This window comes from Globicephala melas, chromosome 9 (assembly GCF_963455315.2).
Source record: "Globicephala melas chromosome 9, mGloMel1.2, whole genome shotgun sequence".
In the NCBI taxonomy this organism is placed as follows: Eukaryota; Metazoa; Chordata; class Mammalia; order Artiodactyla; family Delphinidae; genus Globicephala; species Globicephala melas.
In genome coordinates, this window is record NC_083322.1 from 12,060,728 (window position 1) to 12,086,879 (window position 26,152).

The 26,152-nt window shown below is 41.5% G+C and overlaps 1 protein-coding gene across 1 annotated transcript in view; it reads right to left on the minus strand.

Annotated features, from left to right (window-relative positions):
* Positions 1–26,152, minus strand: part of LOC115851771 (maltase-glucoamylase) — a 135,346-nt gene that overhangs the window by 15,438 nt on the left and 93,756 nt on the right. The window contains exons 22-40 of the mRNA XM_060305220.1: positions 24,126–24,214; positions 23,410–23,459; positions 22,813–22,980; positions 20,102–20,254; positions 18,841–19,038; positions 16,023–16,177; positions 14,751–14,919; positions 14,378–14,474; positions 13,401–13,513; positions 12,163–12,288; positions 10,664–10,792; positions 10,305–10,415; positions 9,946–10,008; positions 5,044–5,178; positions 4,488–4,575; positions 3,523–3,661; positions 2,542–2,675; positions 2,389–2,423; positions 2,179–2,295 (exon numbers count right to left, since the gene is read on the minus strand). Coding sequence (XP_060161203.1) covers positions 2,179–2,295; positions 2,389–2,423; positions 2,542–2,675; positions 3,523–3,661; positions 4,488–4,575; positions 5,044–5,178; positions 9,946–10,008; positions 10,305–10,415; positions 10,664–10,792; positions 12,163–12,288; positions 13,401–13,513; positions 14,378–14,474; positions 14,751–14,919; positions 16,023–16,177; positions 18,841–19,038; positions 20,102–20,254; positions 22,813–22,980; positions 23,410–23,459; positions 24,126–24,214 — 2,269 coding nt within the window. The remainder of the gene's footprint in view (positions 1–2,178; positions 2,296–2,388; positions 2,424–2,541; positions 2,676–3,522; positions 3,662–4,487; positions 4,576–5,043; positions 5,179–9,945; positions 10,009–10,304; positions 10,416–10,663; positions 10,793–12,162; positions 12,289–13,400; positions 13,514–14,377; positions 14,475–14,750; positions 14,920–16,022; positions 16,178–18,840; positions 19,039–20,101; positions 20,255–22,812; positions 22,981–23,409; positions 23,460–24,125; positions 24,215–26,152) is intronic.

Here is a 26,152-nt window from a genome sequence, read left to right on the forward strand (position 1 = left end):
TTTGATTACTAGACCATGTAGTTTTGATTATTATAGCTTTGTAATATAGTTTGAAATCAGGAGGCCTGATGCCTCTAGCTTTGTTCTTTCTCAGGACTGCTTTAGCTGTCTGTGGTCTTTTGTAATTCCATACAACTTTTAGGATTTTTTTTCTATTTCCGTGAAAAATCACATTAGAATTTTGATTGGAATTACACTGACTTCATAGATGGTTTTAGTATGGACATTTTAACAATGTTAATTCTTCTGTTTCATGAACACAAAATATTTTTCCACTTGTCTCTTTCATCAATGTCTTACAGTTTTCAGTGTACAGATCTTTCACCTTCTTGGTTAAGTTTATTGCTAAGTACTTTATTGTGTTCTGATGCTATTGTGAATGGGATTGTTTTCTTTATTCTTTATTCCTTTTTCAGATATTTCACTGTTAGTGTATAGAAAGGCAATTGATTTCTGTATGTTGATTTTATATTGTGCAACTTCACTGAATTCACTGATTAGTTTCTAATAGTTTTTTTGTGACATCTTTAGGATTTTCTGTATATAAGATCATAGAAACTGTAAACAGAGACCATTTTACTTCTTCCCTTCTGATTTGAATGCTTTTTTTTTCCTCATCTGATGGCTCTGACTAGGACTTCCAGTACTATGTTGAATAGGAGTAGTGAGAGTGGGAACCCTTGTCTTTGTCCTGATCTTAAGAGAAAAAGCTTTCAACTTTTCACTGTTGAGTATAATATTAGCTGTGAGCTTGTCATATACGGTCTTTCTTATGTTGAGGTACATTCCTTCTATACTCAATTTGTTGAGAGTTTTTAATCATGAAACGATGTTGTATTTGTCAAGTCTTTTTTCTTCCTGCACCTATTAAGATGATCATATGACTTTTATCTTTTATTCTATTAATGTGGTATATCACATGATTTGCATATATTGAACCATCCTTGCATCCCACGGTTAAACCCACTTGATCATGATGCATCATTCTTTCAGTGTGCTGTCAAATTCATTGTACTAATATTCTGTTAAAACTTTTTAGAACTATATTCATCAGGGATATTGGCCTGTTTTTCTTTTCTTGTAGTATATTGGCCTCTTTTTCTTTTCTTGTAGTGTCCTTATCTGCTTATGTATCAGGGTAATGCTGTTCTTGTAAAATTAGTTTGGCAGTGTTCCCAAACCTTTAATTTTTTGGAGGTGAGAAGTATTGGCATTAATTCTTTTTAAAATGTTTTACAGACTTCACCAGGGAAACCATCTGGTCCTGGGCTCTTCTTTGTTGGGAGATTTTTGATTACTGATCTCCTTACTCATTACTGGTCTGTTCAGATTTTCTAGCTCTTCATAATTCAGTCTTGGTAGGTTCATGTTTCTAGAAATTTATCCATTTCAGCCAGGTTGTCCAATTTGTCAGTATATAATTGTTCATAGTAGTCTCTTATGAGCTTTTATATTTCTGTGGTATCAGTTATAATGTCTCCTTTTTCATTTACAGTTTTATTTATATTTGAGCTTCCTCTGTTTTTGTCTTAAGAAATCTAACTAAAGTGTTGTCAATTTTGTTTATCTTTTCAAAGAACCAGCTCTTAGTTTCATTGATCTATTTTCTGGTCTCTATTTTATTTATTTCTGCTCTGATCTTTGTTATTTCCATTCTTCTGCTAACTTTGGGCTTAGTTTGTTCTTCTTTTGCTAGCTCCTTGGGGTGTAAAGTTAGGTTGCTTATTTGATATCTTTCCTTTTTCTATAAACTTCCCTCTTAGGACTTGGAATGGTAGTTATCAGGGGCTGGGAGGTGAGAGAAATGGGGAGATGTTGGTCAAAGAGTAAAAACTTCTTGTTATAAATTAAATATTTCTGGCGATATAATGTACAGCATGGTGTCCATAGTTAACAATACTGTATTATACACTTGAAAGTTGCTAAGAGCGTAGATATTAAATGTTCTCACAACAAAAAAGAAATGGTAATTATGTGACATGATGGAGGTGTTAACTGACCCTACTGTGATAATCATTTCACAATATATAAGTATATCAAATTTAAAAAAAGAAACATGAGGGTTTAACGGTTTTGAAGATGTCCTTGGGGAATATAGACTACATTACTTGTAGTTCAAAAAGGGAGTCTGTGTTCCTGGTGACACAGAACTTTTGAGCTCTGAGCTCAATGTCCTACCCTGGCCCCAATGCTGTTGTGGTTCCTCGAGAAGGGGTAAAAGGCCCCCAGCTGCATCCAGCGGGCACACATTTCATATTCAGCATCTTGAAAGAATCCACAAATATCTGCTCCTGTCTGAAACAGGGTAGAATAAAATGGGCCCGTTAATGATTTCTGAAAGATATCACCATCTGCTTGGTGATTAGGAGTAATCCAAAGGACACTTACAAAGGATATGCCGAAGAGGCTAAACTCCATCATGCCTGCAACGAGAACCACAGCTGCGTCAGACAAGGCACTCATGACCTGCCTCCTCTTCCCTCCTTGGAGAAGCCTTGATCGAAGACCCCAACTCCTCTCCTCTCCCAGCAGCCCACACACCAATGATAGATTTCCTCAGCTGGTCCCACGCGGCCGTGTTGTCACCCAGCCAGTGTCCTCCCCAGCGGCCAGAAGAAGGAAAAGTGGAGCGAGTGATGACGATCCCTCGCTGTCCCGTCACCTCCTGCACAGCTCTGCTCGGAGGGGAACAAGGGGGTGATTTAGGGCACAGCAGGTGAGGAAAGGCCACAAACCTTCTCCTCCCAGAGCTCCTGAGCCTAGGGCATGGTGACAAAATATCTCCTGTGTCACAGAAGGGAATATGGAAATCTAAGCCATGAGGTTCCTCACTGACTGACTCCATATGATGGTGATAATATTAAACATTGTGTCTTTACATTGTGTTTTATAGTGTTTCATATAAAAAAAAACCTTCACAATGTAATAAACTCACCAGATCACCTAAAAATAATAGGTAATCACTAAATTTTGCTATTTATTTACTCAATACTTAGTTTTATATATTTGGGAAAGAAGAAGATGAATTCCTTTATAAGGCTTTCCTTAGGATACTTCTTATTAAGTATGGAATGAGCACACAAAATGGGACAGTGATAATTAAGTAGAACACCAGTTGGCTACCCAACAAGAGTGACAAAAATAAATTCTAATAGAGATGAGTCACTTTTGAAAAAAAGGAAAGAGGTATCCAGTCCTCTGTGTTCCCTTACAATAAGTAAAGTTATTATAGCATCATCCACGCTGCATGATGTCTTGTCTCCACGTGTATTTCCTCCACTAGGACTATTAGTCTCTTACTTAAATAAGGACCACGCCTTACTTAAATCTGTCCTGCTAACTAGGATCACAGGGTCTGGCTCCACGCTCATGAGTATTTAATAAATGAGAATTGCGACAGAGCTGTAATTAAAGTCTTCTTAACTCTTGGAAGAGGGAATGAAAGGACGAGCAGTGTAGCTTCATCAGTCCCTGGCTGTCCCTGCAGGCTGGCCCGACTGGAGAAGGCAGTTGATGACTCACTCGTACGTGGGTCTGGTCTGGGCCCACCCGTACAGGCTGTGCACGTCGTAGTGCCGCACTGGGGAGCCGTCAGGCAGGAGCTGCTGACTCTCCATGCACAGGGTCTTGCTGCTCAGGCCCCTGTCCCTGGACTCCAAATCTGAGGAGAAAGATCTGGTGATGTGAAATCCACCCCTGCCTGATCCTGTTTATCCTGGACCTCTCCTCATGGGATCGGACTCTGGATCATAAGACTAACTTGACCCCTGCGTGGGTCCCTCTCCTCCCCAGGGGCATGGAAACATGCACGGCTCTGAGCTACAATGGCACTCGCAGGTGTTTTCAACATCCAGGGCCCCGGAGGGTTCCCCGGGAGAAAGTAGGGGCATGGGGGAGAACGCAGTTGTCAAACACTTACTGAGTGACAGGCTCCAACCTAGGCTTTTAACATGTATGTTATTTTATGTCATTCTTATCATAGTTCTATGGAGAAGATATCATTATCTTCCTTTAACAGTTTAAAAAACTGAGATTAGAAAATAGCAAGTAATCTGCTAAAGGTCACACAACTCATAGAGAGTATAATTTCCGGAGCCAAGATATGAACACAAATACAACGCCAAAGTCACTGACTCCATGATAAGGTGAGGCCATTACTTTCCACCCACTGGTGACACAATAAATTCCTGTGGAGGGATTAACATGAGCCTGAAGAAGTAAGACACCTAGCTGTGGGATCCTTTGGAGACATCACCACAGTTAACTGTTTTTTGAAAAAAATTTGAGAAACTTACCCAAAGGGGCCAATAACTTGCCCACACCCAACTGGGTAAAGCTCTTGCAGTGTGTTTGTCTTTGGTCCCCCCAAAACCAGAGTGTCAGTCAGGATGTCCCTGAACATCAGGATAAATGTCTGGCTGCTGGACTCTTGCAGCTCATTCCCTGCAGCCATGGCACTGCCAGTAGAGGAGGCCAAGGGTCCTTACATGGCATGTAGGGAGGGTGGTTCAGACAGGCATCCTTGCAGCCTGGAGGGACTGCCCCACTCACGAAGTTTGCCGGTTCATTCATATCCTAGAAATGTCCAACACAGGAATACTTTACTTTTAAAAAGAATTATATACTGTTAACTCAGAGACAAGGAAGCAGAGAATAATTGTTCACCATCCAGTAATTCCACAGATACCAGCCCAGGGAGATTCATCAAATCCAGCTTGAGAAAGATCAATTAAGCCCTACAGAATGACTGGCTGGTGGATTTGAAAAAAAATTCTCACTCAGGGTGTGAGGCAGGCTCAGTTCCAAGGAATTCCTGGTAATCAGCTTGGAATTCTACAGCAAGAACTTCAGACAAGGTACAAGGTATGAGGAGTATCAGAATGGTCCACTCCAGATTGGAGGAACTGCAGTCTGATATGTCCAAAGTCTTTCTTGGATGACTATTACCCCTTTTGATTAAAGGTCAGTAATACATATGCTTAGGCACACAGAGATAGAAACACACCTATCCCCATGTACACAGACACAAACACACACACTTACAATCCATATGCCATCAAACTTCAAGCTCTTCTCTGGATCCCGTGGATTGGTGTACATTTCTCTCAACTCCCTCTTCCACCATGTGATGGTTGAATTACGGAAAAAGTCTGGGAAGGCCACATAAGCTCGGTATTGCTGTAAAAAGTAAACACAATTTATTTGTCCCAAACAAATATATTAGACAAAAAACAGGCATTTCCTAAAAGCTTAACTCATGCAAAGCCTATACTGTGTGGTGATAGTTAATCCAAAGTTATGAGCTTAAGTAATGTTCTTAGCTTATTGGAAATACAATGAGCTCAAAGAACAGAAATAAGCACAAATGAGACACCTTCTCATCATTTGGAAAGCATCCACGGACTGTTTTCCTCTTTGTATCAACATGAATGGTAGCCATCAACACCCTGAACTCACTTTTTCCATCGTTAGATACCCACCCCTCAACTTCTGTCCTGCGATTTCCTAAACACTCCTCAAAGACAAAGCATGAGCCAGGGAGACTGCAGCTTGAAAGGGGCAGACAGCAGATGCACTGTCAACAGGTTGTAAAGAAACATCCAGCTGATCCTCTCCTATCTCATTCCCAGTAGGAAAAAAGGGTAAGAGGTAAGACTGCATTTTATTACATAAGACTATCTAACTAATATGTATCTGGGTTTTCTATGGTTTCAGAAACACTTGAAAAGTGCAGTTGTGTGTCAACTAAACTGGGAGGACTTAAAGAGGAAGTTTCAACTCCCCTTTCTCTTATCTTCTTCAAATAATAAAAACTGTCTTTATTTTAACCTGGAAAATGGACCCAAGGTATAACTCCTGAACTATAGCCCCTTTCAGAGCAAGGCCCTTGTTGACCTTTGTATTCCCCAACCATGCTTAGCTTAGTAGCTGACATAAGATAAATGTTTAGAGCATAATTGTAAATTCACACCACTTAGCAATAGCAAATATTCTTAAATTTCTATATAGCTATGATGCTTGTTATAGAGCTTTATGGTCCTTTGTATGTCTCAGTAAATTGCTTCCTCTGTGTTCATCAGTGCATTTCAAGAGTTAAAAAGCTAAATAATGCTGGTGGCAAAGGTGTGGGTGGGGAGGAAACAACAGAAAAAGGACTTGGTCTAGGGCACCTCCAGAACCTAAACATGATAGGCAAAAGGCAAGTGGAATCCAAATGTCTAGAAAAAAGGCCAAAAAGAACACAAAGAAAAAACCAGAAATGGATTAGTGTACAGGGATCCAGCTCACAGAGAACTTCTGAGGTAGTGAGCCACACCACTGAGCATCTCGTGAAAGGGAGGCATGCCAAGGTTGCCTTTTTGTTAGAAAATGGAGGTAGAAACATGGACCCAACAAAATAGAACCTTTCACCAGAAACAGAGAGCTCCAGCTCAGGCAGGGTTAGAAACATGGGGTAGAGGAGGGAAGTGGAGAATTGGAATAAACAGAGTCAATACCAGCCGTGTCCAAGTGATAACTGAATCCCAAATGAGATACAAGTGAGAAACTTGACTACGATTTATTAACCCCACTAAAAGGTGCTCTGACCCTTACCCATGAAATTAAAAATGTTCTGCTGTTCTCCAAGGTACTGGCTCTGCCTCACTCCTGTCTGCATTCCACTTTTGCCTCATTGCTTCTGTCCTCACTTTCCCTAGTCCTCAATTCATGATGTACCCACTTGCATGTCTGGTCCCAGGATTACTTACCACAACCCATTGTGTAATACCAAGATGCAATTCCTAGGCTCCATGCCAGGCTTACTGTATTAAACATCTAAGCTTCAGATCCAGTGGCCTCAGGCCCACTAATCTCATCAAGTGGGTCTTATTAATATAAATAGTTAAAATCATTCTATCTATTGAGAATATCTTATGTGCTACCTAACAAACATTGCGACCCCCTAATGAAGTATTTCTCATCAGGGGCACAATTGGCATTTAGGGCAGGAGAATTCTTGGTGGAAAATCCCCTGCAATTGGGCATCCCTGGTCACTGCCTACAAAATGTCACTTGGTGCTCCCCTTGCAATAATCAAAAACCGTCCCACAGATTTCCAAATGCCCTCAAGGTGGCAGTATTGCCTCTAATGGCCGATGCACTGTAGGGCTCACACAGTGGTAGCCAACTTCTTGATTGCTGAGTGGCCCTCTCCCCAGCATACTGATTTAAAAGTCATGGTACTGCCATAAAAACAGACACATAGACCAGTGGAACAGAACAGAAAGCCCAGAAATGAATCCACACATGTGCAGTCAATCAATCTTTGACAAGGGTGCCAAGAACACAAATGGGGAAAGGACAGTCTTCTGTTAACAGTGTTAGAAAAACGTGGATATGTAGAGAACAAACGTATGGACACCAAGGGGGGAAAGCAGCAGGGGGGGTGGGGGTGGGATGAATCTAAGAAAAAAGAAAAACATGGATATCCACATGCAAAAGAATGAAACTGGACTCCTATCTTACACTGCTCACAAAAATTAATTCAAAATGAATTAAAGACTTAAATGGAAAACCTGAAGCCATAAAACTCCTAGAAGAAAACACAGGAAAAAGCTCCTTGACATTGGTCTTGGCAATGATTTTTTTGGATTTGACACCAAAAGCACAAGCAACAAAAGCAAAAATAAACAAGTGGGATTACATCAAACTAAAAAGCTTCTCCACAGTTAAGGAAACAATCAACAAAATGAAAAGGCAACTTACAGAATGGGAGAAAATATTTGTAAATCAAATACCTGATGAGTTAATATCGGAAGTATATAAGCTTATACAACTCAATAGCAAAAAAAACAAAAAACAACCCACAAATATATTGATTTAAAAATGGACAAAGGAGGGGCTTCCCTGGTGGCGCAGTGGTTGAGAGTCCGCCTGCCGATGCAGGGGACATGGGTTCATGCCCCGGTCCGGGAAGATCCCACGTGCCGCAGAGCAGCTGGGCCCGTGAGCCATGGCCGCTGAGCCTGCGCGTCTGGAGCCTGCGCTCCGCAACGGGAGGGGCCACAACAGTGAGAGGCCCGCGTACCGCAAAAAAAAAAAAAAAAAAAAAAGGACAAAGGACCTGAACAGACATATTTCCAAAGCAGGCATACAAATGGCCAACAGGTACATGAAAAGGTTCTCAGCAACACTAATCATCAAGGAAATGCAAATCAAAACCACAATCATAATCTGTTAGGACAGCTTTTATGAAAAAGATGAGAGATAACAAGTGTTGGCAAGGATGTGAAGAAAAGGGAACCCTTGTGCACTGCTGGGGGGAATATAAATTGGTATAGCCACTACAGAAAATACTGGGTTAGCAAAAACTTCGTTAGGGTTTTTCCATAAGATGTTATGAAAAAACCAGAACAAACTTTTTGGTCAACCCAATAGTATGGCATTCCCTCAAAAAATTAAAAATAGAACTACTGTATGATCCAGCAATTCTACTTCTGGGTATATATCCTGAAGGAAGCAAAATCAGCATCTTGAAGAGATATCTGTACTCCCATGTTCACCGCAGCATTTATTCACAATAGCCAAGATGTTGAAGTAATCTAAGTGTCTGTTCACAGATGAATGGATAAAGAACGTGTGGTGTCTATACATACAATGGAATATTATTCAGCTATGAGAAAGAAGGAAAACCTGCCATTTGCAACAAAATGGATAAACCTAGAAGGCATTATTCTGAGTGAAATAAGCCAGACAGAGAAAGACAAATTCTGTATGATCTCACTTATATGTGGAATCTGAAAAAAAAGTTGAACTCACAGAAACAGAGAGTAGAGTGGTGATTACCGGGTGTCAGGGGGTGGAGGAAATGAGGAGATGCTGGTCAAAGGTGGCAAGCCTTCATTTATAAGATGAATACATTTCGGAGCCTAATGTACAACATGGTGATTGTCGTTAATAACACTGTATCGTATACTTAAAAGTTGCTAAGAGAGTAGATCTTAAACATTCTCACCACACAGTACACAAATGGCAACGAGGTGAAATGATGGATGCGTTACTTAACCTGATTCTCATAATCATTTCATGATATATATGTATATCAAATTATCACATTGTACACTTTACATATATACAATTTTATTTGTCAATTATATGCCATTAAGCTGGTGGAAAATAGTAAAAACTAAATAAATAAAGTCAAGGAGCCCATGACCCTGAACTTCTCTGGCAGATTCCTATGTCCATGTGGGCTGCCTGGACCATGAAACTTCAAGTGATCTTCTGTGAGAAGCAACAGAGATTACAGCAAGCTAGGTTCTCTCCCTTGGAACCTCACCTGAGATCCATTACAAGTAAGAACCTGTTTCCAGGAGACTGAAAGTTTTAACATATGGCTGGAAACTGGGAGATAAGATCAAAGTTGGGAAACCCAAGGAAAGATGGGGGGATTTATAAGAGAGAAGATCGAAAAGCCTGTCCATGAAAAAAAAGAGGTATAGAGAAAATTACCCAATCACTGAAGACAGGCGTGGGAGACTGTTTAAAAGGGATACACAAGGCAAAAACAACTGCAAAAACAACAATAATGAAAACAACAATAAATACACTAATTCAGGCAAAAGGCACTGTTTCTTTGAGGTATCATTCAGCGGAAATTTCATGGATGTTTGCAATCTGAAAGCCCTGGATTGGAAATCACCACTCTGTCACCTAAAAGCATGGACAGAAGTAATTTAAGCTCTCTGAGTCTTAGTTATGCAAAGTATTATAATATCTACCTCCCAACTGGGGTAAAATATTGCATGTAAAGTGACTGGCACACAGACAGACACACAGGACATGTTCCCTACGTAAGTTTCATCTCGCGCCCATGCCCATGCCATGGGGATGTCCAGTATCCTAAGTATGGCTGCACCTTCCTGGCAACACTGATTTCACCCAACATCCATACAGGCCCTTTACCTCCACTTGACTTTCCCAGTCTAGAGAACTGTTGATAACAATATCAGGAAAATCAGGCCAGACCTGTGAAGAGAAAAATGTTTAAAAGCAATGCACTAGATAATCTCTCTTATTTAGCATTTCCTAAGAAACTATAAACCATGTCCTAGAGGTGATAATTTGATTTTCTTGTAGGGTTGATCTAAAGAAAAGTGGGTCTCACAATGCACAAACATTCCTTTAAAATTCCTTAACAGTGGTGACAAATACTGATGGAGAAAATGACAACTTCTGACCTCAGAGTCCAAACAGAAAAGAAAAAAAAAATGTACAAACACAGTAACAGTGTGGGGATTAGTGGCTCATTGCTCAGAGCATACCTTTCCCCAAACAATGCTTCCATCATTCGGATCTTTGATGAAGACATCGTCCTCCACACCCCGCGTGAAAGGGGGATAGGGTTTTGTCTCGTTGCCAGAAATGGCTGGGTCCTGAAATCAAAGCACAGGTCAGGTGAGAAAACCAAAGCCAGGGTAGAAAAATGGAGAACTCTTCAAAAGCGGAGGCATCAGCTTCCACCTGAGCTGTAGAGCTTCTGTGAATCCAGGGAAATACACTTTTCTTACTGAACCTCAACTCCTCTATTCATAGCATGGAAGAAAACACAAGTATAAAGCTTTCTGCACCAAATCCCATTCACTCTTCCAAACAGACTCTGCCCATTCACACAGGGACTCACCAGAATGAGGATGACCCGCATCCCGTCGGCCTTCATTCGAGTAATCAGAGCTGGAAGCCCCTCAAACTCGGGGCTGAGGGTGAAGTCCAGCTGCCGCTCCATGTAGTCGATGTCCGCGTACTGCACGTCCTGGAGGAGGACAAAGGAAACTTGCAAAAGCCCAGGTTCTACGTGAGAACAACGCTCCACTAACCAATGGTGAATTTCAGTCGGCATCTTTTTGATTCTTTCAAATCCCACCTCTGTTATTTGTTAGGTATTAGGTTCTGGAAAATTCACCTAATTTTCAAATTTTGAGTCGTAAAATAGAAAAAAACTAAATTTGCAAAAAATAGGATGATAATGCCGAACTGGCAAGGCTGTGGAGATAAATGAAAGCAGCAGATGAAAGTGCTTTGTGAAGGGCCATTATAAGGAGCGACTGTGGCCACCACCCCATCCCCAGAGGCTGCCCCTGGTATCAGTGGCTCATACTCAGAAAAAATAACATAATGTAAACTACCCGGTACTAATACAACGTGGATAGTAAGCCCATTAAAACAAAACAAACAAAAGCCACTGTAACTGCTTTGGAATCACTAATCCTGGGGGTTATCAGACACAGCTTTCTTATTAAGAATAAAATATTGCATGCTATACTTTCCGTTAGTAGGAACAATCATAAACAATAGAAAAATCAACAGAATAAAATTAAGTATGTAAATGGTTTATGGGACCAATTCTCTGATTAGTGGACCCCTCTCATCTTCAAGTGAAGGTGGAGTTTGTTTCCATAATTATTTCCTCTGGAAACCAGTCCCAAGATCCCTACATTCAACCAGGAATTAGCTCAAAGCTGTGGGAACACTGGGCTGCAGTGCCAGCAAAGCGTTGGAACTGAGGTTGTAGCTACACACACAGTGGTCTGACTGAATTTGGGCCAATTTCTTTTTTTTTTTTTTTCCGGTACGCAGGCCTCTCACTGTTGTGGCCTCTCCCATTGCGGAGCACAGGCTCCGGACGCACAGGCTCAGCAGCCATGGCTCACGGGCCCAGCCGCTCCGTGGCACGTGGGTTCTTCCCAGACCGGGGCACGAACCCGCATCCCCTGCATCGGCAGGCGAGCTCTCAACCACTGCGCCACCAGGGAAACCCGGTCAATTTCTTTTAATTAAGCAAAACTACTCTCTGGACAACATTTTTACGGGAGCAAGAATGTTTTTGACTACATGTTGTGAAGTCATGTGAAAGAAACGGAAGCATGATCTAGCAGAAAGAGGCCTCGGGCTGACCCAATGCCCTCTTCCTTTGGCAAATCACTGTGACTCTTCAAGTTGGGGACAATGACACCCCCCCCTTATATTACTACTGGGTAGGGGTGAGGCTGAGTGTGATACTGTATGAGAAAGTACTTTGTAATTTTATAGAACCTGATAAAAATCAGACAAACTAATCCAGATACAGAGACAAGGGTTGGCCATGCGGTCCCAGAGCCAGTACCCCACAGACTGACAACGTACATAGGGGATCTGGGCAGCCACCATCTCATCATACAAGCTACCAATCTCAGCGTCGTTCTTGTATCCATAGCGACACAGCTGAAACCCCAAGGACCAATAAGGAACCATCACTGGCCGACCAATCAACTAGAAAATAAACAGAAAATTTAGTCCTTAAGAAGAAGAATCTGGGTTAAAGTTGTACACAAAGTAATAAGAATATTTTTCCAGTGTCCCCAGTTAGATAATCAACAAATTCAAATCCAGAGAGAAACTAAGAGGATGCAGAGCCACTGAGATAACTTGGAAGAAGCTTCCTGCCAGACTTGAGCTCTCTCCCCAGGAGTTTTGGAAAACCTGATTTTGCTCTCATTCCTAGTGGCAGACCAGCTTACTGGTTAAGAACACGAAATTCAGAAGCAACATACCAAAATGTCTGGGTAACCATATGCGATCCAGTCTCTGCTGGCTATGTGACTCTGGGCAAAAGTGAAATAGCCTCTTCTATATCTGTTTCTTCACTTGTAAATTGAGGATAATAATAGATTTGTTTCATAGTGTTTTTGTGAAGACTGAATGAGTTAACATATGTAAAGTGCTCTGACATGCAACAAGTAATATATCAGTGACATATAGTAAGTTTTATGTCTGTGTTTGTTGCTGCTGCCAAAGCAACTGTTGGGACCACTATGACCACAACCCTCATCACCACAATCACCACCCTCACTGCCACCACTCTCACTGCCACCACCATCATCACCGCCATCATCACCACCACCACCATCACCACCATCACCACTATTACCACTCTCACTGCCACCACCCTCACTGCCACCACCACCATTACTACCATCGCCATCATCACCACCACCACAACCCTCACCACAATCACCACCCTCACTGCCACCACTGCCACCACCATCACCACCACCACCACCATTACCTCCATCGCCACTACTACCACTGTCACTGCCACCACCCTCACTGCCACCACCATCATCACCACCACCACCATCACCATCATCACCACTATTACCACTTTCACTGCCAACTACCACCAGTGGCACCACTACTTTTGATACTTCTGCTAGTCTGCAATGCTCTGAGAGGCTACGAATATAACGGTTATCGGGATGTATTTATTGTTCCTTATTCTATAGCCTACCTGTCTCCCAGAAAGACCAACAATTCTAGTTATCATCTAAGAACTACAGAATGTGCTGTATAAATACTTGGTAACCAGTTGAATTCCCTCCTACCTCAGTGTACTGCTGAGTGACCAGCTCTGGCGTTGGCCCCAAGAAGACACAGAAGTCCAGAATTCCTCCTGTGGTGCGGTATGTCACGGCAGGCAAGGGCTGGAATGTCACATCTGGAAATGTAGGAAAATCCCAATCAGTATGGAAACCTTCAAGTGAGAAATTACCCCTGAAATTCATACATTCTCCCTCTTCCTATGCCTCCTTATTGTAGAGTACTGAGAGAAGGTATTTTGTACTATACCTACACAGAATTTAAAAAGTTAAGTGAAGGTCTGCAGGGTAATCTGTGCCTGGATTTTCTTCCCTTTCATGCACTTATTATCTTATTATATGTTTTGTCTTTCTGTTCTTTTAAAATTGTTATTAACATTTTTATTTCAGAATAGTTTAAAACTTACAAGAAGTTGCAAAAATAGTACTAAGAGTTCTCTTGGACAATTCACCCAGCTTCCCCCAATGATAACTTCTTACATAACCATTGTACATTGTCAAAACCAGGAAACTGATGTTGATATAATACTATTAACTCAGGTAGAGGCCATATTCAGATTTCACCAGTTTTCACAAGCATGCTTTCTAACCCCACTTCCTGATTTTCCACCCCCTTTCCAATATACCACACACATTTTCTTTACACCCTCGTACCCCCAGAGTGAGTGCTCTGACCCCCAGCTTCATCACTAATTCAAATTATATTAGTGGCTCCCATTGGCTGACCTCCAGGATACTTGGGACTTGCTTGGTTTTGCTACCCCTTCTTACGTTGTTTAGGCCAAATAAGAGTTAATTCTTATTACTACACGTTACTGAATTGAAATAAACAGAACTGCTAAAGAGAATGAAGAAAAAAAATAAAAAGCACTCTCCACAAGATAATAATTTTGACTTCAGGGGCCACATGATCAAACACATTCTAAAGTTCCTCAAGGATGACTGATTCACAAAAATAAGGGGAGATGCCAGCATCATCTTACCCATGGCGTTGCTGTTCAGCAGCAGGGCCCCGTGGGCATTGCCATCCTCCTCCAGTGCCATGTAGTAGGGGTGGACACCATAGGAATTCTTCTTGTACTGGGAGAGTCATGGGGAAAAGTGGCAGGAGGTTAGAAGACAAAGGGGGAAAAAAGACAGAGATTGAGAAAGAAACTCAACAAATTGATTGATAAGGTGTGTCTAGTCTTCTCTGTGAAATAAACACATAAGAAACAAAGAAACCCGAGAACTGGCCCACTTGCCTAAAAGCAGAATGTGACCATCCAGGTTGAGTGTTGGAAAGATGAAACATGAAGCACACACAGTGTGGGTGGACAGAGGCACAGACACAGATCCCAAATGCTCTGCCCTTACCCCCGGGGGCTGGTCTCGGGAAAACATTCCCCACGTGTTCCAGTTCAAGTCTCTTCGAAAGGCTGTGTGCTCAGTTTCCCCAAAGCCATAGAGGTACTGGGAGGGGAGGCGCGTGGAGATGCGGATGAACATGTCATTGAAGGTGAAGCCAAGGAGCTGAGAGTCCCAACTGCAACACGAAAGGGTACGTTTGCAAAAGAAATGGGCTGTTCTAATAGCTTCAAGCAACTGACTTCTCAGGGAAATTGAACTCTTGATTTCCTCCTCCCACCCAGAACCTCCCTGTTGACCTCCCACACAAAACATAAAGTCTATACGATTAAAACAATCAGAGACTCCCTTGCTATACAAGCCCAGGAGCCAGTTCTTTCTTCTATTTTCCTCTATCACTGCCTCCTTCTAGTGGTCCCTCCAGAATGCCAAATCCAATCAGTCTCACCATCTCAGCTGCCAACACTTCACAGCAGGCCTAGTTTCCACCCTTGCCCCACTATAGTCCATTTTCTACACAGCATCCAGAATGATTACTTTTTAAGCATCTCACATCATGTCAACCCCTGTTTGCAATTCTTCAGTGATTCTCATTGAAACATCTTGTGACGTCTTCAAGGCCATTCCTGATCTGAAGCCACCTGGACCCCAGCCTCATCTCCCCCCACTCACCTCCTTACTTACGATACTACTGCCACCACATTGGACTTTTTTCCCCTTAATAAGGCAAGTTTGCTCCTGTTTCTTGGTCTGTGCACTGACTACTCAATTTGCTTGAAGTGTTCTCACTCCTCGCCCATCTCCATGGGGGAGGCTGCTTCTGCTCATCCAGGTCCTATTTCAAATGTCACCTCCTTGGAGAGACCACCTCTGACCACAGTATCAAAGCAGTATCAAACCTCCCCATAATTATCAATTACCCTGTTCTTTTTCCTGCATAGCAGTTGTCACTATCTAAACCGCTACATATTTTAACTTAAATTATTTTTGTTATTTCCTTAGTATTTTTTGTCATAAAAAGAAAGACCTCATCTTCTATAACCACGTACTATGGAGAAGACACCCCATAAACATTTGTTGAATAAATCCCTAGGTACATGCAGCTGCCTCAGGAATTATTCCCAGGGCACTAAAGATTTCTCGTAAGAACAGAAGGAAAGAACTTGTTCATGAATCTGGAAATGGACAGTGTGTTGCTTTGAGCATGATATCCCCAAGGACAATGGACCTGGCAATGATACAGGTAATCATCAATTCCAAGTCAGACTAAGAGCCATTTACATTACAGTGCCTGTACTCTTCCGGCGAATTTCAATCCCAAAAGGATTCTTCTTAATGAGGACATCATAGAGTCGACTCCCAGAGGTGCTGGATGGAACCCTGGGTATGTTGAGAGGGACTGGAACTTCATACCGGTTGTTGTTGGGATCATAAATCTAGGACCAGAGGAAACAGATTTTAGGCAAGTATAGTTGTCCTGAAACCTATACTCTTAGCAGAAACTTGATGTCTTTGACAAAGAGTCTGAACACTACATTTGTCTTCTTTAAGCTCATGATACTGGAAATTTAATTAACAAATCAAAGAACAACGTCACATTTACTATTTTGATCTGAGTCTGTCATATCTCATTTTGTTTTTTAAAGAAGATGTTGGGGGTAGGAGTTTATCAATTAATTTATTTTATTTTTGCTGTATTGGGTCTTCATTTCTGTGTGAGGGCTTTCTCTAGTTGTGGCAAGCGGGGGCTACTCTTCATCGCGGTGCGCGGGCCTCTCACTATCGCAGCCTCTCTTGTTGCGGAGCACAGGCTCCAGACGCGCAGGCCCAGTAGTTGTGGCTCACGGGCCCAGTTGCCCCGTGGCATGTGGGAGCCTCCCAGACCAGGGCTCGCACCCATGTCCCCTGCATTAGCAGGCAGACTCTCAACCACTGCGCCACTAGGGAAGCCCCTGTCATATCTCATTTTTAAAGCCTGTATTACATAAACACATTCCTTTGATATTGGTTCTACCTTGGGAAATCAGTCTGGAATTTATGAATATATTCTTTATTACTTTGTGTGTGGGTTTGTGACTGTATGTGAATACCTGAAAACATTTCTGAACTGAAAAAAAATCCCCCCCGAAAAACATGATGGAATATTACTCAGCCATAAAAAGAAACAAAATTGAGCTATTTGTAATGAGGTGGATGGACCTAGAGTCTGTCATACAGAGTGAAGTAAGTCAGAAAGAGAAAGACAAATACCATATGCTAACACATATATATGGAATTTAAGGAAAAAAAATGTCATGAAGAACCTAGGGGTAAGACAGGAATAAAGACACAGACCTACTAGAGAATGGACTTGAGGATATGGGGAGGGGGAAGGGTAAACTGTGACAAAGCGAGAGAGTGGCATGGACATATATACACTACCAAACGTAAAATAGATAGCTAGTGGGAAGCAGCCGCATAGCACAGGGAGATCAGCTCAGTGCTTTGTGACCACCTAGAGGGGTGGGATAGGGAGGGTGGGAGGGAGGGAGATGCAAGAGGGAAGAGATATGGGAACATATGTATATGTATAACTGATTCACTTTGTTATAAAGCAGAAACTAACACACCATTGTAAAGCAATTACACTCCAATAAAGATGTAAAAAAAAAAACAAAAAATCAAAAAAAAACCCCCATGAACTCTACTTGATTAAAATAATCATAGATGTCCTTGTTAAAAATGGGGTCTAAACTGATTCACTGAGTACCTACTATATTCTTACCTGACACTGTACTAGACATAAGGATCACTAAACTGAGTAAGACACAGTTATTGCTTTTAAGAAGTCCACATACTAATGGAAAGTGAAAGAGAGGTGCCCACACTACCTGAGTGATACATGTTAACGTAGAGCTATACAGAAGTATTGTGAGGTTACAGGAAAGGAAATGCCTAACAATGTTTCTGGAAGACTGAGACAGTTTCATGAGGGAAAAGGCTGAGTCTTAAAAAGATTTTCAGTCATTAAACAAGCACAGAATGAAAATCAAGTGCTTCCTGGCAGAGATATAAATGCAAAGGCACAGAGAATTAAAAGAAAGAGGCAAATATTTTGGAGAGGCTGCTATATAATCGGGAGGTAGAATAGGAAAGAATTAAACCTGGAAACTTGATCAAGTTCCTTTATTTCAAACCCATTAGGCGCTTACCACTTGCCAGTGTTACAGTGAGGATAGAAAGATAAGAGTATCATCCCTACATTAGAAGATGTGAAAGAGCTCACTGTCCAGGTTGATATCAGATTGTCAAGAACATTTCAAGCAATGCCACACTGGCCTGAGTCTTTCGTTTATTCTCTCAATAAACTTTTGAGAACTTACTATCTCCTAAGCTTTGTGTTACATTTCAGGAACACAGAGATGAAGGGACAAATTCCTGTCCTTGAGAAACTTACAATTCAATAGCGAAAAAGATATCAAAAACAGCCCATCGCTTGTCCTGAGATGTAATTAAATCATGGAAGAGAAAGAGACCAGTACACTCTTGTAGGTATTTCATATATCCCAAATTCAGTGTTCAGAACTGAACTCATCATTTTATTTTGCCTAAACTCAAACCTTTTCAGTTTTCCCATCCCAGTTAATGTCACCACCATCCATATAAAGACATAAGCTAGAAACATGGTAATCGTCTTGATGCTTCTCTCTCCCTCAGAGACTACTTGTAATTAATCACCAGATCCCATAATGCTACTTCTCACTCTCTCAAAGATCTCCACTTCTCCATCTCCTTTCTGTACCTCGTTTAAGCTCAGTCCCTCATCTGGATTTCCTAACTGGTAGCCTCCTAACTTGTCTCTCCTTTTTCACTCTTGACCTCCCAACCACTTTCCTTACAGTAGACACAGCAATCATTTCAAAGTGCAATTTAGAACAGGTGTCACTGTTCCATCAATGGTCTCCAATTACTCTTAGGATAATGATCTAGTTAGTATATTGTAGCATGGCTAACTTAGAAGAGCAGACTGATTTCAGGGTTCTGTAACCTTGACTAGCAAAGAATAATGGAAATGAAAAGTGCCAAGTAGGTACTTGACACGTATACTGTAAACACATACCTTAAACTGCAGCATGTTATCCTTATGGTAGGTCACATTCAGACGGAGGGAGTTCACGGGTACGGAGGGCAAAGAGGAGGCATACGAAGACTTTAAGGAGAGGACAGCTGTGGCCCCATGTAAGTCATACTGAACATCACTGACAGAGTATAGATCATTGACAAAATAGCAAAAAGGGACTCCAGGAGAACTGGATACCTGAAAAGTAAAGCCAAATCCAGCTCAGCATGAGTTCTAAGATTATCAGATATAAAGGGGCTAGAAAAGGCAACTTGCAGGGAGATGAAGATAAAACCAGTCATTTTCTTATATACTCTTTGGTAGTGACATCAGTTTTCATTCCTGGTCTCCATGTAAAATATTTGTAAAAAAAAGTCCCACTCCCATCCTTACCTATTCTTCACATCCAGATAAAAACTCAGGTTACTTTGGAAGTCTGTCCTTTCTATGGATTTTAAGTAGTGATATAGGCGCTGGTGCTATGCTTGTGAAATTGTAGATTAAGTGTAGAGGATTTTACAAAGTTACAATGAGGTACTACCTCACACTGTTAGGAATGGCCATCATTGAAAAGTCTACAAATAACAAATGCTGGAGAGGGTATGAAGAAAAGGGAACCCTCCTACACTGCTGGTGGGAATGTAAATTGGTGTGGCCACTGTGGAAAACAGTATAGAGGTTCCTCGAAAAACTAAAAATAGAGTTGATATATGATCCAGCAATCCCACTCCTGGGCATATACCCAGACAAAACTACAATTCAAAAAGATACATGCACCCCTATGTTCATAGCTGCACTATTCACAATAGCCAGGACATAGAAACAGCCTAAATGTCCATGAACAGATGAATGGATAAAGAAGATGTGGTACATATATACAATGGAATACTAAGCAGCCATAAAAAAGACTGAAATAATGCCATCTGCAGCAACATGGATGGACCCACAGATTATCGTACTGAGTAAAGTAAGTCAGACAGAGAAAGACAAATACCATATGATATCACTTATATGTGGAATCTAAACCATGACACAAACGAACCTATCTACAAAACAGAAACAGACTCACAGACATAAAGAACAGACTTGAGGTTGCCAAGGGGGAGGGGGGTGGGGGAGGGATGGATTGTGAGTTTGGGGCTAGCAGATGCAAGCTGTTATGTAGAAGATGGATAAACAACAAGGTCCTACTCTATAGCACAGGGAACTATATTCAATATCCTGGGATTTTAATGTACATTAACACCGTCACTATGGTTACCTCCCAGACACAGCCGCGGGCAGTACAGTTTTCTGCAGAAGCACCATTCTCATCAGGATAACAGTCTATTTTTTCTGCATCCCTTATCTTCACATTCCACTCCACCGTGTATATTCCTCCCAGGACAAGATCAATTTCTGTGATAAGGGCCACCTGTAAGAATGGGAAAGTATCAAGCAAATGTACCCTCAGGACAAAGACCTTGTAAGGTCTGAAACTTCTTTTAGGAAAGAAAATAGAAATCAGACCAGACTCTCAACAATCTAAGCAACATAGCACTGGAGCTTACACAAAGAGAGAGAGGGCAGAGTTCTAACCAGTAACCACAGGGGAAATGGCACAATTCTATCAGAATTTGTACATAAGATTTTGAAAAGAATCAGGTCAACTACAACCTTCTGTAATCACCCCTTTCTTTCCTCCCCCGACTCCTCTTCTGTTCCTTATTTTGTCAGGAAGGCTCTCTTCTGCAGCCCCCTTGTAGCACAGCACACACAAGCACGTGGTGTCACCCCATACTGAGCTCATCATTTTGTCCTCCATTCCCCAAACAGCATTCCCCATTGGTCTGGAGTAGGGGCAAGAACACAGAAATAAGAATCATGTGCGGCCTGGGTTCTCCCCTCCATTCCACTGTGGAAACTTAGACAAACTATTTCAATTCCTCGGGTCTCAGTTTCACCAACTGCAAAATTGGTGAGTTGGCAAAATCATGACGCTTCCTTCCACTTCTAACATCCCAACCTCTTCATTTCCCCAAGCCCAGAGCCTCAAGACTTGAAATTTTCTTTGAGTCCCATTCCCTAATTCAAATATTTAATATTTTCCTATGTGTTTTTCTTACGGTCATCTCCTCTTTAATTAGTAATTTCCATAGTGAAAGTGCTCATTTGTCTAGAGGCATAAAATCTCATGCTAAGGATTATCATCCTTCTTCCAGTCTCTCCCCAGTCTACATTCATCTTGCTCTTCCCTGTACCTCAAACCCCACCCCAGAACAATGCTCTCACAACGGCACATACTGATTCAAGGATCAATATGAGACCCTTTGAGAATCAGATCAGATCCTTCTTATTTTGGCACCTAAAACCCTCCAAAATCTGACCACAAGTTAATCTGTCCAAACTGAGCCCCTTCCAAAAGTGGATCCTACCCATTCTAGTTATTCGGTACTCACAGACTAACAGAAGGCTATTCTTACTCCCGAGACTGGCTTATTCTGATACTTCCACCTTGACTGCTTTATCTAAGCAAACGCCCTTTCTAGGAAAATGGTGCTTATCTGGGGAACTTACTGCTAGCTGCCTGCCCTCTGTAAAACTCCCTTCTTACTATTTCAGTTTAGAGCACTAAAGTTCTCGATTAAGAACTAGTTTTTTGAAGCCATGTAACACAGCTGTGGCCATTAATAGGTAAGTGCAAGTCCATTGGGCAAGTATTTCTTTCTTGATTTAAGGGCCTGCCCCTCCCTTCCCTTCACCTTCACCTTTCCCTTTTCCTTCCAGCTTCTTCTTCTTTGTTTATTTTTATTTGTTCTCTAACGAGGCTAGAGTGACTGGAATTAAGCCACCATTTCTAATCACAAGAGAGGAAAAGACCTCAACCCTGACAACCTTGAGCCACTGAACCAATGCCAGCAACTGACTACTTCCTAAACTTCCAGTCCCATTTCTAACTTTATAATGTATGCACCCTCAATGTATGCTGTCAAGACAAAATGTCAAATGCAACCAATATATCATTATAGTAGAAGATTAAATTTACTTATTTTCTCCAAATTTGGACGGTCCCTCACAAACCACGCTGACCCAGCAGCTCCCAATCCCAGATCATTTGGAGCACCTGTGGCAGGGGGTGTTGGGGGAAAGGATTCCTCATAACACTAAGATTTCAGAGGAGCTGGTTACAGCCTATCCAGGAACTTCAGGCCTCATTAAAAGTGAGGAAAATTATTTTATTATTATCACCTAACCAAGTGAGTAGCCATTAGCTAAGCTTATCCAATTCTTTGACTTAAAATATTTCCTAAAAATGTATGTGTTGGAGTGAGAATCTATATAGCTCAATACAGTAAGAGAAAAAAAAAAAAAGCACCTCGAAATTTTAATGAATGGGAATCCCACCTCCCACCTCAACCCTTCTAGCATCAATCAATCAGCAGCTTTCAGACCCGGTTCTCCTCCAATCCTGTTCCCGACACTCCTGACTTCGCTCTTCTTCTGTTCGAGTCAGAGAGGACAGAAGACTGAGGGACAGATAAGGGAATAAAGATGAAAGGACCAGTTTACCTCCTCCCATGTCTCAGCAGCTCCTTTGTTAATCCCAGCTCTGGCCCACTCTTTTTTTTTTCTGTCCTAACCCTCTGACTCCCCACCCCAGTCTTCAGAGTGTGCTCTGGTCCTTCAGAAACCCATGCAGGGCTTCCCTGGTGGTGCAGTGGTTGAGAGACCGCCTGCTAATGCAGGGGACACAGGTTCGTGCCCCGGTCTGGGAAGATCCCACATGCCGCGGAGCGGCTAGGCCTGTGAGCCATGGCCGCTGAGCCTGCGCGTCCGGAGCCTGTGCTCTGCAACGGGAGAGGCCGCAACAGTGAGAGGCTCGCGTACCGCCAAAAAAAAAAAAAAAAAGAAACCCATGCAACCTTGGCAAGAAGGAACGTCATAAGCGATGAAGAATTCTTTACAAACTATCTCAACAAAATGGGGTTTTACCTGGAGGTTAGACTCATAAGTGACATTAGGAGAAACTTGAAGTTTGACACCATTGTGTTTCACTGTAACATTGGTAGGTTCCTGGGTCCCAAGGATTTTAATCTCTTTAAATGCTAAATTATTGGGGTCTGTGTAGGTTGATTGCAAAATCTTCACATCCAAGCGGTTCTGCAAAACAGTTAAGTACAAAGATCTGCCTTAAATATACAGATTATCAAATCACTCCAATACTTCATCCTAGACCGGATACTCAAAACCGCTCCAAATGGCTCTTAGCTCTCTCTACTAATGTGTGCTCAAGTACAAACTTATTTTTCCCCTGAGGGGGGCGGAAAAAGGAGAGAGAGAGAAACACACATACAGAGAGAGAAATTTTTTAAAACTTCATTTAAAAAGACTGCTTTGATTTATCCATATCATTGCCTCTTTTTACTAACATGAATGATTCAATTATTAGGTGTTAAGTCATAAACTGAAATGTGGTCACCTATTGTCATAAATGAAGCTACAAATAAAATTACACACATACACAAACACATATGAGCTAACGGTCAGACAAAAGCCCACACTTAAGATTCATAAAAATACACTACTCACTTGGGTGACGGAGAACTCACATAAGAGGTAAACTTTATTGGCCACAGTATCTGAAAGTGAGATTAAAACAAGTGAGACTCTGGCCTGCCCACTACAGAAGGACAGATTTCATCCTGGCACTCCTTGAAGCTACATGTTGAGAATGACAAGATTAGAGAGAGCGTGTCCAAGGCCAAGACACTGTTTTCACTTTTCCTTCCTACCTTAACCTTGAAAAGGTTCCCTTCCAAGTGCTTCCAAGGCATATGCCTCAAGCGAAGCTATTTCCTAAGCTTGAGCCACAAGAATCTTTAATGTATTGGAGACAGATTAAGAAGCGTGGCTAGATTCGGGCGCACTAGAAAGGTGTCTTCTCACTGCCTGACTAGCACAGGTAGGTTTTACACATCATCCACGTTTGTTCATAAGTATTTGGAGGGAAGATGTGTGCACTGAATGGCAGAAACAGTCTAGAAAACATTTCTTTCAGGTGCCCTTTGATAATACAATGAGAGTCTATATATGCAGCTGGCCAGTGGGAGAATTCTAAGAGGTAGAGATGTGTTTTCCTTCCACCTGTGGTCCAACTACCACTATTCCTGAACAGCACAACCGAAATCAAAATTCTCCTCTCGAGTGATTAATGTTACTAGGCCTGGTGAGATTTCTCCCACCGCTGAATGACCAGCAGGAGTAACTCGAAGATGCAGGTTTGGAAACGGCAACATTGTGCTCACCTTTCGTTTCCCCATCATCCCAGAAAAGTTCGCCTTTTGCTTCTTTGTTGTCATCCAGGGCAATGATAAGACCAAGAGGGTTCCTTCGACTGTGAGAAACAAGATTTATGTGAGAGGCAAAGACTTGGGACTCAAAGAATTTTGCTAAATGAGCTGTGAAGGATTCTATCAGATTTCAAATGGGACAGGTCACTAGCAGCAGATGGCTCTGCTTTTCTTCAGGCACAAAGGCAAAAGCAACAGGGGCATCACTTTCTAGAATGGGTAATGTCACAGGCGACAGCACCACTCCAAACATTAGCAATAAACATCTATGAAGGAGGCAAGAATTTAATCACCAGAATCACTGCAATAGCTACAATAAAACCTGCTGATGCTATTATTATTTTGAATACAGACTATTAGAAGAGAAAGAAATCCGAGACAATAATTGGTTCAGCCTAATCATTTTACAGCTGATACATGCAGGAGAAGTATTAACTGCAGTCAGGGGGATATATTTGTTCCCTGCCTAAGAACCATGTTGACTCAGAAAGCAAGAAAATACAACAAGGTCCATCTATATAATGGCAATTTCCTAATTTGATTATTTATTATTAGTCCATTTCGAGAGAGAAAAAGAGAACATTCTAATTATCTGCTTTATAACTCAGAATATAAAACACAAAACACTACTCAAAAGATGCTGAAATAGATGCACATAGAGAAAGAGGGAGAAAGAAGGAGCAGCTGCATTTAAATCTCCCCTTATTCCGCCCCTCCTCTAGACCACCTCCCGATTTCCTACTCCTGTTGCATCCCTCACACTCCCTATTATATTCTTTCATAGGTCAGCCTTCCACTGTGCCCTGTGCCAGCCAGGTTCCAGGGTCAACAAAATCACCTGCTTTCACTTAACACGCATGTACTGAGTAGCTTTCATTGCTAGGAAGTCTAAGAGATACAAAAACAAATAGACCAGAACGACATTGATGACCTTAAATATGGTAAGAAAGATTAAACATATTCACCAAATAGTCCAAACAGAAAGTAAAGAGTGGCACAAAAGTTAAAATCCTTACAGGAGTCCACAGTGACACTTGGAGCAGTAGGTGGCCTAGATATTCTGGAGGACACTGCATACTCTTAAGGACTCACCCACTACAATACTACTTGGCCCTATTAGATAAATTAAACACATGGTCCCTGAAGGGTGCTAACGTGAAACCCAAGTTGACAGCAGTCCTGGCTTGCAACCAAAGAGCAGGCTAATCCTCTCTGGGGGAGTGAGACCTATTTGGATCCTTGAGATCACCACATTTGGAAAACCAAAAAATTACTAAATGCACGAGGTAACAAGCCAACGTGAAAGAAAGTTGGCAAAAACAACTAACAATAGATTTAGATTCCACTAAGGATTTTAGATAATAGAATTTTCAGTTACAAAGTATAGAATAACTATGACTGACATACTTAACAATATTAAGGGAAAAAAATGTATTAAAAAATGACCAGAAAGTTGGAAGTGGCAGCACACCCTCTGCTGGAATTGTTGGGGAAGATTTCTCGCAGATGAAATCAGAGTGTAATTTGGAATATGATTAAGAATGTATCAGGCAAAGAATGCTGAAAAGGGTAAGAAGTGCTGAAGCCCAGATGCAGGGAAATAGATGAGTATGTTTAGAGAATAACAAGATTTTTGGCATGGCTGTTCTATAGGTGTGTGGTAAGGTGTCAGGAGACACAGGTTAACTCGAAACCAGATTATGATTGGCCTTGAACAACCTACTAATGATAGAATTTAGACTTTAACCTGGGAAGCAACAAATTGAGATCTTCACTTTGGAAAGACAATTTTGGTATCAGTGTGCAGAACAGCATGAAGCTGAATAGTTAGAGAAAAGGAACCCAGGTGGTATTTGGATATATAAGTTTTTTCCATCAGTATCACAAAAGTTTAAACTTGAAAAATTATGGCAGTAAGGAAGGTTCAAAAGAAAAAGACTTCTAACCTCCAAAAAACTACATCTATTAAAAGCAAATTAGCT